General features: G+C 43.9%; 1 protein-coding gene across 13 annotated transcripts in view; it reads right to left on the reverse strand.

The window, feature by feature from the left end:
* SMG7 (SMG7 nonsense mediated mRNA decay factor) overlaps positions 1-14,333 on the reverse strand; it is a 396,971-nt gene that overhangs the window by 249,371 nt on the left and 133,267 nt on the right. For all 13 annotated transcript variants that reach the window (XM_068109497.2, XM_068109496.2, XM_068109493.2 and 10 more), the window contains exons 8-11: positions 12,014-12,149; positions 11,597-11,792; positions 1,641-1,800; positions 439-512 (exon numbers count right to left, since the gene is read on the reverse strand). In XM_068109497.2, the coding sequence (XP_067965598.2) occupies positions 439-512; positions 1,641-1,800; positions 11,597-11,792; positions 12,014-12,149 (566 nt within the window). The remainder of the gene's footprint in view (positions 1-438; positions 513-1,640; positions 1,801-11,596; positions 11,793-12,013; positions 12,150-14,333) is intronic.

The following is a 14,333-nucleotide window of genomic DNA, read 5'->3' on the forward strand; positions in this document are numbered from 1 at the left end:
TGACATATCAAAATGCAAAACTGATGAAATGTATAAATGCAGAAAACAAGAAGGTATCAAAAGACTCCAAGAGCAAAGTATATCTGAGGGTGAAGTAAAAGGTTTTTCCTTTTCAGGGAGTTGAGTCAAAAACAGGATTTATATTCTTGTGGATTCATAGGCAGAGGGAATGTGTGATGGGTTGGAAAGATCAAAGTTTTAAAGCAACATGAGTATCAGGTTTCTGTAGTCCAGAGACATGACGTCATTATTGGGAGGAGGGGACCTATTGACTTCCTTTATATGTATTCACACGTTTGTTCAACTCCCTCATTCACATTCCCAAAAGCCAAAAACAACATGTTCTAAGGTGTAAATTGTCCTACTGTGTCTATGCAAAGTGGCCATTTTTGTCGGGGAGACGACATCATTGACGGGGCAAATGGCACGAACACTTACTCAAATCAGCGTCACGTTCGTCCTCCGGCCCAACATGCAGCACATTCAGCAGCTTCACCAAGAACGGCCAGAAGCTGCAAGGAAACAGGTACACTCAACGTTAACCAAGGCGCATGCAACAACATTCACTCTTCAGATGGAGCGGTGAAAATGTAGTTAGCCCATGCATTAATGAGGGCAGAGGAATGTGGGAGGAGTCGCAAGAGAAGGGAAAGGTTGGTCGTTTGACAGGAGTAAGGTGAGAGGAAATCAGGGGTATGTGCACGTGGAACATGGGTCGGGAATGGGAAGCAAAATCTTCTTGCATACATAATATTCTTCCTGAAGAGGGGCTGAAACAAGTTTTATATGCAAATGTCATAAAAACATACCAGTACTCCAGCAAGGCAGTTTTATTACGTGTTACATCTAACATGTTAATTTGCTTTCAAATATATACACATGTATATATATTTACATTGCTGAACAGGTATCGAGTAAATCGGTCGAGAGACGTCCCAAGGAAAATGAGTATCGGGCTTTTGGCACAATTTGTTCGCCTTTCCAACTCGTGAGCATACTTCGGTGAGCATCGCTTTCATTCTCAACATGACGGCATTTCCTTACAATTTACAAAGCTTTGTTTGCACGATCCAAGAAGGGGACGGCCAAAAAAGGACTGAGCAAAGTACAAACGTCTTTTGCACACAAATCCACTTTTAAAATCCTCCTCAAACCCCTCTTCTATTTCCCCCCCTATGGAATTTGATTGCCCATCGTGTCAACCGATATCAATGCAAAAAGAAAACTAGAAATCCAGGAAAGGCCACAAGTCTGGCACACATGACTTTTAATACAAAAAGGCCAAAAACACTAAAACGGTGTAAAAATAAATTGGAACTTCTTTCTGGGCCTCTCGCTCAAGGCAACCCCCAAATCTGGTCACGATTCCCAAACACATGAATTACATTATTCAGGTTCATTACAGGTGCTTTAAAAAGAGACAAATAAATAAAAGAAAAAGAGATGACAATTCCTCTCCCAAACCGTCCCAACAAAGTCTGAGTATATACACATCAATAAGGGTCATTCCGGTTTCCCAATATGCCCAAAGCCTGTAAAATCATCAAGCAAGTAAACTTGCACTCCCATGCAATCACCATCATGAAGATGGCAACCGAGCTGAGTAAATTGAAACTATCCAATCCGGGCGCACCACGTACAAGACGTTGTCCTGTACAGCCACATCGTCTGCAAGTGCCGATTGGAGACACAGCCAATCCAGGGACAACTTGACAGCAGGCAACGCCACGTGATTCCTTGCATCAGTGTCCTCAGACTGGCAGGGCACCGCACAGCGGCACATACTGCTGAGGAAAGACACTGTGGGATGGAATGGACACATCCAGTAAGGTCTCTAGTGGCTTCAAGAACAAATGAGAAATGGAAAAGAGGCAGCAAAGGTGAAATGGTTCAATACCTACAGCAATATGAAAAAGCAACAAAAACAAATACATGAAAGGTTCACTGACAAGAGCATGCTAAAGAGAAACAAAGCTGGTGCAAATGCTGGATGGGGAGTGGTGGTTTGGAAGAATGGCCAGGGGGATGGTGCTGGAAATACCCCCTGCAGCAAGAAAGAACAACATTCATTGAAATAATCTACATACTAAAATAGCGGCAGTTTTGTGTCCGTCCGTCACGTTTTGTCATTACGTCTATGATGTCATTACGGCGTACGACGGCTGACTTCACCAACAGCCATTTTAATTTATATGCCGTACAGGTCGAACACATCGTCGAACCTGTCCTATATCACAATGTACATGGTCTACCTTTACGTGTTTCATTCAGTGTGAAACACAAACAAAGCGATTATTAAAATCATATCGAAAGCATCATCGTAATGGGTCTTCCAACGACAGTATGTGTAGGCCAATAATATACTGTGCGAACTAATGTTCATTATTAAAGCGGTGTATTATTTCAGAACCCACGATATTACCCTCGCATGGTCAAGAAGGACTTTTATCGTTGCAGATAATAAATCGCACCGCGATGGCGTATTCATATTGTCACGCCTACCCTGTAGTGAAGACCTCAGGGCGACAGATGACCAAACGAGCTTTAACTCCGAGGCTAATACCTAAACTATGGCGGTTCCTTTGGCACGTGCGTGGGTGGAGGGTAGCAAGGGCTTAACTGAACGGATTTCACTGGGCGTCCTCGAACCCACTAACAAATAGACAAGGCAGGACACAAGGGATTGAAAATGTAACAAATAAAGGTTTAATGAAATTATTGCAGGCAACAACAAAGGAAAGGTAAAACCAACTAATTCCTATATTGGGGCACCTCCACATGGACTCGTATACAACACAAGGGGATGATGGAATAAAAAATAAAATGTGGTGTGGTGCATTGGCCAATACACCGCCTGGCGTCCTTGGCCGGTCTTGGAACCACCGCGTGGGACCCGCACAAGATAGCACGCAGTCGAGCCTGTAGCAGCCACCGACCCGTGGAGCGACAGCCAAACTACGTCTTCCTCTGATCGTCGTGATCCACCAGGCTCAAACCACACGCTTCGCCAGCACGCACCAATCCACGCGCAGCCGCCTCTGTCGAGGGCACAGGGAGAGAGAGAGCAAAATGCATCCGCCTTCCACGCAGCCAGGAACGTATAGAGAGTGAATGCGACCGCCTGCGACCAGCCAGGGACAGAAAAAAGAAGATGAGGGTTGCTTCGCCTTTTAACTCCTGGTGCTCGAATGTTCGACGATGACGTCACAATTGCTCCAATCACCGAGCGCTGTCGAATCGTCCCAACCAATCGTCCTTCGGGGAGTGGCCTCACGGTCACACTTGGCGCCCATCGAGAAGATTCGTTTGGGTGGTGTCGTAGTGTCTCGGTACCGTTGGTGATTGCGGTTTTAATTAGGTGCTGATCGCATGGTTGGCTGAATTAATGTCATAAGAACAAACAAACAAACAAACCACCGTTTAGAGGCCATTTTTCCCGCAAAGCGGGGGTTGGCCTTTTCGGGGACCGTGGTAGTTGTTGTTTTTTGGTCCCCTTTTTGAAGCAATGTTTTACGGCCGGATGCCCTTCCTGACGCCAACCCTTTTTGCCGCCTTCAACGACAAACAGGGAATTACCAGTGAACTGGTACTCAATTAGCCGACCTCGGAAGGATGACAGGCTGAGTCAACCCCCTGGCATTAATTCGGCGATCGACCGAGATTCGAACCCAGCATCCTAGGATCCTAAGCCGGCACCCTAGCCGCTAGCCCAACACCAGGGACAATGTCATAAGAACAAAGGGAAAAATCAATGGGCCAATCACACGCTGGGAATTTACCCCTATGCCCGAACTAATTAGCATAGCTCCACGGCATGGAGACACATAACGCTTTCACGGACATCCGGCCTTGACGTAAATACATGAGGTTTCTTCTTCGCAAGATTCGGCGCACACTACTCTGTACAATTCTACCTCGACTAAAGTATCTCATTACCTACCCCCACACACGTAACACAGCCCACCACTCCCTCCCGCCCCCCGGAACCGTAGCTCCTGCAAGGTTCACTGCAGGCGTTACCGTTCCAGCCTTAACACTTACCGACTCACACTTACGTAGCCTATGAAATAAATTAGGAGGGCTTTGGGGAGGAAAGTCGAAGCTAACTTACCTGTTCTCCTTTCCATTCTGCACCCCTTAAGCAACAATTCAAATATTTACAAAGCTGGAAGCCTCACTCCTAACTCCTGGGGCAAGTATAAAAAAGGTCAACACACAAACTCTATCTTAACAACAAAACCTTCATCTAATTCTAAAATTCAAAAACACTCGTACAAATCCTGGGTCCCTCGAAAGACCACGTCCCCTGGTGGATGCCACAAAACACAACGTTAACTGCGGAGCCATCCCAATTTTTCCAAATTTCCCGTGGGCACTGTCCGATAGAGATGAGTGAAATGCATCTGTGGATCCTCCCCACTCACTCACACAAACCCAATAATCAGCCACACACATTTCAATAATCAAAACACTCATTCCAACCCCCCTGCAAGACCGTGGAATATCATGGTTACATACATCTTGATCCTCAATTAGGCAGCGGGTAGGTACCGTACAAGCAAGATGGTGGGGGCGCTTCAGGCTGTGGTGCCCGCAGTCCAAAAGCAAGTGCCTGACTTGCGACTTCTTCACCCCCCTACCCCCCTTCAATTCTCGGCCCCATGACAGACAAACAGCTCCCTAGCTGTCGTCCCACAAGGGAAGGTCTCCGCACCAGGCTCCTTCAGCCTCAGGCACTCGTAGCCCCCGGGTCGCCAAGGATCTCCATACTCTCAGGGCGCCCAACCAACCCCCCACCCTCGCCCCAATTTCAGACCCTCCTGTGCCCAATTGTTATTCGTGGTGAGGGTCTCCTTGGTCACCTTAATCTCATCCTGGGGATATTCGACGGACCGACTCGCCTCATCTCCCAGACTCTGTTGGACCCGAGTAATCTCCTCCTTGACGATATTGTCCAAGGTGCTCAGCTGCTCCGGCACCAAATCATTCACTCCATCCCCAATCAATTGTGGCCCCAACAGGTCTTTAATATTAACCACCCGGTCTGGTTCCGTTACACGGGCCTCCAATTCCTTTACCTCTTCCGCTGAAGCACTGCTCTGGTGCTGCACAAATTCTCAATTTTCAATGCCATCTCTTCCCCGGCTACTTTGTCAATTCGTTCCCCCATTCTTGTGTTCTTTCCCCAATTTTGCCTTCTAATTGTTCATTCATGTCCCTATTTCATTCCCTTGATCACTCATTTGTTCGTTCATTCCTCTATCTTTCCCTCCAATCCATCAATTTTGTTTTCCAATCGTTCATTCATTCCCTTTGTACCATCTCTCTGGGCATTCATTTTTTCATGCAATCCCATAATTTCATCACTCATTCCCCTCATATTATTTTCCAATCGTTCCCCACGCTCATTCTGAGCATTCATTTTGTTTTCCATTCCCTTCATTTGTTCACTCAATTCACCCATAACATTTATCATCACGGCCTGGAAACTCATCGGATCTGTTCTCGGCGTCCCAGACTCCGACCTTACGGGGGAAGGAGTTCAAACGCTCGGGACGGGGGAAGATCCAACACTACCCTCATCAAACTCTAACCCCGGCCCGGTTCCGTGTCGTTCGGGACCCTCCATCTGCCCCGCCATTTCATTCACGTCCGCCATACGTGCTGACAAAGCAGTTTCAGCGCACGCGTAATTTTACCTCAGACTAAAATAAAATTTAAATTTAGTGTCGCACTGCCTTGCGCTCTTCCCGACACCAATCAACGACAAAATTTGGACACCCGTCACTAAGACCACCTCCCCCTTGATGAGAGAAAGACATACTTCCTTAAATTACCTACTCCCACACACGTAACAAAACTATACTAATTGCCGATACACTGCCCAAACAAAGGGAGGGTTTTCCGTGGAACAACTGCTCGGAATAATAATTAAAACTAGAACTGTCACTTTACAACTGCTGGCAGTGATGACCGGTTTCCTCCCCCTTCCCACAACCCCGCCTTCATTGGACATGCTTTGATACAACCCCACTTTCATCGGACATGCTTTGATACAACCCCACTTTCATCGGACATGCTTTGATACAACCCCACTTTCATCGGACATGCTTTGATACAACCCCACTTTAATCGGACACACTTTGATGCAACCTCGCTTTGATACAACCCCACTTTAATCAGACACACTTTGATGCAACCTCGCTTTGATACAACCCCACTTTAATCGGACACACTTGGATACAATTCCGCTTTCATTGAACATGCTTTGATGCCACCCCACTTTGATACAACGTTGCCTTCACACAACTCCACTTTCATCATAATTAAAACCACACTGAAAAGTCACGTGGCTGGAGAAGGTAAAATGTAGAGTTGCTTCTTCTTCACACAATAACAACTGCTACCTTCCAGACCGTACAACTAATCATGTTGAAATATAAAAACACGAGTTCCACTTGACGTCATTTACATTAGTTACATTAGACGACATCTGCGTTGATCAATCAAGCGGTTAAATATAATTTTTTTTTTATATTTCCCTTCAATTATCTATAGCTGTATAACATTTCAACAAGATGGATTGTTCAGTTTGGCACTTATTCCACTTGACGCCTTCTACATTACTTTAAAGTTTCACGTCGATCAATTAAGGCTTAAGCAGTTCAGTAGACACAAGGTTTTAAAGATTTCCATTGAATTATTTATCGCTGCCAAACCATGTGACCTATCACAAATTCCACAAGGTCATTTTAGCACTCAGACATGGGGAACATAGGTGTGAAATTTCCATCCGATATGATTCAACATAGGGGCAATACCCCAACGCGATTACGTGGTAGAATAAACAGTATACTGCAATTACTAAACGTATTTTAAACCAATTTCAATGCTTGCTAGAAGACAGGACAGCATGTGGAATCATACGAACATAATCATGACGTTAAATAAACAAACAAAAAAATGACTATTTTGGGGGTCAACCCCCCCCCCCCCCCCCCTTCCCACCCAGTGGACCTCCTCAGACCCCAATTTTTCAAATGCCTTGAACAAACATTGGTACAACACAGGTGATGAAGGTTGTGGTTAAGTTTCATCAGAATAGCACATGTAGTTTCTGAGAAGAAAGCAAATACCTATTGAGGGGGGCTACCCCCAGTAGACCCCCAAAGGCGCAGATTTTTTTCATGTCGTGAACAAACTTTGGTACATCACGGGTGGTGAAGGTTGTGGTGATGTTTCATCGAAATAGTGTGTGTAGTGTCAGAGAAGAAAGCAAATATCTATTTTGGGGGGTTAAACCTGGACCCACTTTGACCCCCAGTAGACCCCCAAAGAGGCAGATTTTTTTTAATGTCGTGAACAAACTTTGGTACATCAGGGGTGATGAAGGTTGTGGTGATGTTTCATCGAAATAGTGTGTGTAGTTTCAGAGGAAAAAGGAAATTCCTATTTTGGGGGGTCAAACCTGGAGCCACTTTGACGCCAGTAAACCCATTAGACCCCGATTTTTTTAATGCCATAAACAAACTTTAGTCACAACACAACAAATATAACTTCTGCCAAATTTGGTTGCAATCCCATCAGCGGTTTCGGAGAAGAAGTTTCAAGTGTTTACGGACGGACTGCCGGACGGACGACACGCCATCGCATAAGCTCCCCTGAGCTTTGTTCCAGGTGAGCTAAAAACGAGGGAGGAGGTTGATTTTAAAGGTTTATCTTCAAACAAATCATATCTCCCAAACCATGTGACCTACGACGTCAGCACCCTCAAACATTTTGTTTGTCATGGGTATGCGGTCATGCTTGTAAAGTTTGGCCTCTATCTCTTCAGCCATTTTGGAGAAAAAGGGATGTTAGTGGTCTTTAAGGATTTTCTCTTTAAACAATATGGCGGCCAAACCACGTGACCAATGACATCATAATTTCCTTTTTTTCTCCATCAATTTAATCCCGAGATGATGCTCAAGACATGTAAATTTCTTGACAATTGTCAATTTCTGGACTTGGACTTTCAAGAAAGGTCATGTCAACGAGCAATCAACAACATAGTCTCTCTCGAGACTATCTTGTCAGTCCGTAATCTAGCACCACGAGGGGAGGTTGTGGATAGGTTCTGCGAGCCAGGGCGGCAGGTAATATCGCCTAAAGAGATTCCGGAGAGGATTGCAGAACCGAGACAGAGAGTTTGCCAGAGATAGCGCTTGCCTCTCCAATCTCTCCGAATCATCACCCGACGTTTGAAGAGGTTCCGCAGATAGAGAAAGAAAGTACACCTGAGCTTGGGGGGTATGTGGTCGACCAAGCAGGGTTCCGAATCGTTTGAATTTGTAATCACATTTCAGAGTCAATTTGTAATCAGAATTTGTAATCAGAATCAGATTTTGAATTTGTAATCAGAATTGAAATAGTAATCAGATGTATCTAGATGCTGCTTATAGTTTTGTATTACTAGGCTTTTAGGGTATTTTGGGTCTTCAGGGGTCTTGGTGGTGTTAAGTGAATTAAAGGGTCGTCAAAGGTCTGAGGGGTCTCAGCAGTCAAAACGTAATTAAGAGGGTTAATTAAGATGGTATTAATTTTATTTGAAGAAGAAGAAGACGTTTTCGTCACATATAAACAAACATACATAACGACATAACTAACCATAAACGTTTGCTCGATTATCATAAGATTTACAATGTAATTATTCAATGGGAAAGAAAAACGGACAAGAAGCGGGAACTTAGCTTATTATACGCCTTATTAGGATTACTACAAATAAACACCACATGGGCCCAGCATACTTTCATGGGGGAGGGGAGAGGAACGAACAAACGAACGGAGAAAACCTGGTAGCACAAAGGATACGATGCTCCGGAACCCATCCCGTTGTCGCCACTGAGCAGAACGAACAGATAATGACGATCCCAGCACGGACAGGCAGAGTGAGGTGTATCGTCAGCACGGCAGAGTGACCCAGGCCGAGAGGAGCACACGTGCTAGGTCAACAATCCAGGCCCCAAGAGTGGAGCAAACGTGCTCAGTGAACCCAGCAGAGTGAGACAGTCCCAGAGTCGACAAAGACACAGGCCCAGAATGCAGCAATCTTGCAGACACGTGGTGAGTGCACAAGTGACAGGCCCAGAGTGGAATAATCTTGCAGACACGTGGTGAGTGCACAAGAGACAGGCCCAGAGTGGAATAATGCAGGTGTAGAGGCCTGCAAGAAGGAGACCAGCCAAGAACAAAATGTCCTTGTACTCAGTGGGGCGAGAGAGAGTGGCCAGAGAGTAAAATGTCTCCGTGCTGAGTGGGCAGAAAGAGACCGGCCAGAGAGAGAATCATGTCTTTGAATCTCCCTTTGTTCACCCTCGTCGAGGGAGGGGGGAATCTTGGAGGTCTCCTGGCTCCCGAATGGTGGAGCCTGTTACTCCACCCACAAGCTCCCCCAAAATGATTCAGGACCTGATTGCTGGGTTTCTGAACCTGGACTCCATGGTGTGCCTTGGAGCCTGGTGCATTGCCTGGTAAATTATCCCTTATGAGAGGAGGACCAGTCTTTCCCTTCCCCAATGCATAAAGATATACTCACCCGAAATAAGGGAAAGGGACTCGGATAATGGTCTGCTATTAAATAACTATTCTGAGGGACTTGTATATGGTGGTTGCCATTACTTTTTAGTGGTTTGCCAAAACCGCAATAATATTTACTCATGATTGTATTTCTTATATTTGCATGTGTCATGATAGACTCAGGTTTGATTCAAGTAAATAAAGCCTATTATTGATCAAAAGGCATCTATCCAATTCATTACAGTAGAGTTCCTTCTTCTTCAAACAATAACAACTTCTGGCTGCCAGATCTAAAAACCAACCACATTGAAATTTTAAACACGTGTTCCTCTTTACGACTACGACATTCCTTTGAAGTTTCACACCAATCAATGAAGCGGTTCAAGAGATATAATTTTAAAAAGATTTTCATCAATCCAATAAGGCCGCCAAACCATGTGATGTATGAATTATTCAAGGGCAGCATGGTAAACACAAGGATGGGGAACATATGTGTGAAATTGCTGTTTGATCTGTTCAACGGTTCTGGAGGAGTTGTTGTTTAGCCATATCAGAAAAAGAGGGTTTTTAAGGCTTTTGTGTTGAAACAAATATGGCGGCCGAACCACGTGACCGATGACATAATCATGGTTTTTTTTTTCTCCACCAATATATCCCAAGATGACGCTTAAGAAATGTCATCTTCATCGGACGGATGAGGTTTTGTACTTGTCGAATTCTGACATCATCATGGAGGCACCTATGACATCATCATTTACATATGTTATTCCCCATGGAGAGTTCTTTACAATGAGACATGTCTCAATCTTTTCTACACAGCGCTTTTGGAGATATAGAGGTGCAAAGTTTTTTTGTTTTTTCTCGAGATGGCGACCGTACCACGTGACCTATGACGTCGTAATCACCATTAAAATATTCTTCAGGTCGAGGCGCTCCGATGCTGAAAATGTCCTGTCAATCAGTCCAACTACTGCAGAGAAAATGCTTTTTAAAGGAAATAAATCTCAAAAATGGCAGTGGCACAATCAGTTAGATTGCCTAGGAAGCACAAGTGCTGGGTTTCTTCTTCTTTCAGCAATAACGACTTCTGGCTTCCAGACCATATTACCAATAATGTTGACATTTTAAACACTTATTGCCCTTGAAAACAGCGACATTACATTCAAGTTTCAGGTCAATCAATGCAGCGGTTCAAGGTATAGAAGGTTTTCAAGATTTTTGTCGAATTACTTATTGCGGCCAAACTATGCGACTTATCGCAACTTCCCAAGTAACATTTTAACTTCTCCACATGGTGAACATTTGTATGAAGTTTCCACTTGATATCTTCAAAAATGGAGGAGATAGGATTTAAAGTTTCTGCTTAAAAAGATGATAACTCCGAAACCATGTGACGTATGACCGTCATCACCAGGAACTTTTTGTTCGTCATGGGTATGCGATTATGCATGCAAAGTTTGGGCTCGATCTGTTCAGCCATTGCGGAGAAAAGGGGTTTTAGTGTTTTTCACAAAAAACAATATGGCGGCCGAACTATGTGACATGTGATGTCAAAATTTTTTGCATTCTCAATTTTTTCCCACTTCGGTTGTGCACAAGCAATAACATATTCGTGGCATCAAGGGTTCTATTTGTTGAATTCTAACGTCATAACGTTAGCACTTTAAATAGCCTAAATAAACATATTTTTTGGTCCCAATACGGAGTTCTTTAGAATGAGCTATGACTCAATTTTTTCCACTGAGCCGTTTTGGAGATGGAGGTGCAAAGGTTTTTGGTTTTTCCAAGATGGTGCCCATACCACGTGACCTATGACATCATAATTTGCATTAAAAATTGTACAGGTCTGGCCAATCATTTGGTGAAAAATTCGTGCCAATTGGACCAACGGTTAAGGAGAACTTTAATTTTAAAATTTTCAGACCTGAAAAACAGAGGCGGAAGAAGAAGAAAAACCTATATTAAAAACAATAGGTTTTCCGCTACATTGTATGGAGAAGAAACCGAAAACTGCTGCTGATTTGCACCACAACCTACTTACGGAAGAGCCCCATTGCGTGAGGCCAGCAAAATTGGACAGCCTTTTTAGTAGTTGTGTCCTCTGATGGAGACACTCCACAAACATCTTTCTCATCGGTTCCTAGCACAGCATCCCTCAGCTGCTGCAGTTGAAACAGGTTCAGCACAGCCAGGTGGGCGAGTTGCTGCCCCGACAGCAATTTGCCACCAAGCAACACCTGGTGGGAGTCAGAAAAAGTTTGGAAATACCGGCATGCTATACACCCATTCTGCGTCACTTTCTACTTACCCGTCCCCAGTTTGACAAACCTATAACATTGCATTTAAAAAGGCATAAACTGCACGATAAACAATTGCATCCATACAACTTTAAAACTTTTTAAATCTTCCTGCATGAAGTAGCCAAGCTAAGTAGCCTCTACATGTGGCCACATTTCACCTTGAAGTGCTCCTCAAGAGCACTGCGCTGTGTAGCAAGGCGGTCCAGTGCTCGCACCAAGTATATGTGCCCATGAAACTTCACAAAGGACTTCACAAAGTCAGAAAGGCCCCATTTCACCTTAACTTCATCACGTCTGCAAAAAGGAAAAGACCATAGCACCATGAAAGTTCATGATGAGGTTGTTTTTTTTCCTGGCACAACAATGTCCTACTTTATTGTAACTAGAGTGTTCATCGAACACGCTACCATCGGCAGTGTTCAAGTATGTACTTCAATTTAAATAAAATAATGATTTTAAAGATCGTTGAAAACATTTCCGAAGTTTAGCGATATTGAAGCGCACTTATACAGCAACCTATTTAACATGTCCAAGTACTGCTAAATGGAAAAGTTTTGAAAGTGCAAAGAAGGTGATTTGTGTTCGACAGTGCTCAAGTATGCAATTAAATTTTAATTAAATAAAGATTGTAAAAAAAGGAATAAATAAATTAATTCCGGAATTTACCGTCGTTGATGCAGCGTCTATTTGCACCACCTTATCTACCACATTACATTAGTTCTTCGTGCCTAGTGTTTGTGTTCTTTGTGACGTCAGTATAAAACAGTAAGTTTCCTGTTTGGAATGGTTTTTAAATTTTCACTGCCAGGCAGGCAGATGGATTAAGCCAAAGTACGGTAAAATGGAAAACTTGTCTTCCTATCCATGTCCCGATTTGTGTTCAAAATATAACATTCGATTAAAATAAGTTGTTCCTTGATCATAAACTGACGTTTACAGGCAGACGGACAGACATGAACAGATTTGCTTAACCCCGCTCTTTGCTTCGTGTGTGTGGGGTAACGAGTGCAGGGCCAAGCTATGCCACTGAAGCAGTGCTCCACAAGTTGAGGCACAAATTTGGAATTTGACAAATATGCCAGCACCAATCGCTCACTCTTCGGTGAAGACACGATATTATCTTTAACGTATAGTTAGCAGGATGGCCAAAAGGTACGCACACTCGCCTCGAATCTGTCTAGCCGGGGATTGAATCCCAATCCAGCTATAAACTGTCATTTTGGCATTTCACGGGCAGAGTGATCAATCAACGTGTTTGCCATCCCTTCGACGAACGTGAAAGCGGGCAACCCGTTTGCCAGCATTAATTGGTGGAAGTTTAAAATCCCATGTTGTCCTTCATGGAGAGTAAATGAGATATCACCGGCACCCTGAACAAATTCCTACCCTAACCTGCAGATGGCATTGCATCAGTGGCATGGCCGTGGTCTCAGCCAATGAAGCTACTCTGCAGCCTTGTGCTGCCTATGATAAAATAACGAACATCACCGACATTCATTGCTGGCAGGTGGGAACCTGGCTTGATGGGCAATTTGATAAATGGTACGCTCATTGATGTAACGCCCTGCCTGAGAACATCCATGGTGACGGCTTCGAGTCAGATTGCGAATTGAACCAACCTGATAAAGCCAAAGGCTGAAATGAGACATCTTCCCCCTGAAGTATCTGGGAGATCTCTAATGTGTAGCAAAACACTCCAGATGAACAAAACGTCATACCTTTCAAACCAAACAGTCCATCTTATTCATGTTTCAATGACAATACAGCAAAATGAAAATATTGTGACAGACAATAAAAACTTACAATTGTCATATGCATCTGTAATCACACATCACGACAAAATATAAACTGGATAAAAGTCAGGAGACGACGATGGTTCACGAGCGAACAGTATTCAGTGACAAAGGACGGACTATAACCGAAACAGACCAGGCCCGGAAATGTCAAAACGAAGGTTACTGACCTTGAAATGAGATAGGAAATAATGTATAATCAGTTATGAGGTTAGTTAGCTACACAATACCGAAAATTCGGTGAAAAATGAAATGGGGGAAAAAAAAAATGGGAAAAAATAAAATAAAATAAAATAAATGAAAAATCGAGCTCCGTGGGGCTAGACACATGACATTGGCCGAACCAAATATCGAACAACCTGTCAGATTCCACCAAACCCCTCGGAGAAGATGTAGCTTGAACTCGATTACCCCCTAAAAAGACATCTTTTTTTGGGCGTGGCTCCACCCACAATGGGCGCAATACGCCCACTCTAGGCAGGACACAACGAGATCATGACATGAACAGCCCACCCAAGTTTCATCAAGATCGGATGATATCATCAGGTAGTTATGCTGCGGACAGACAGACACACACACAGACACACACACAGGCAGACGCACACACATGGCGAATATAGTGGTCACTTGATAACTCGTGAAACAATAATTTGGTTTAAATAAATACAACAATGAATAAGTAACA

Source organism: Myxine glutinosa, chromosome 3 (assembly GCF_964187855.1).
Source record: "Myxine glutinosa chromosome 3, kmMyxGlut1.1, whole genome shotgun sequence".
NCBI lineage: Eukaryota > Metazoa > Chordata > Myxini > Myxiniformes > Myxinidae > Myxine > Myxine glutinosa.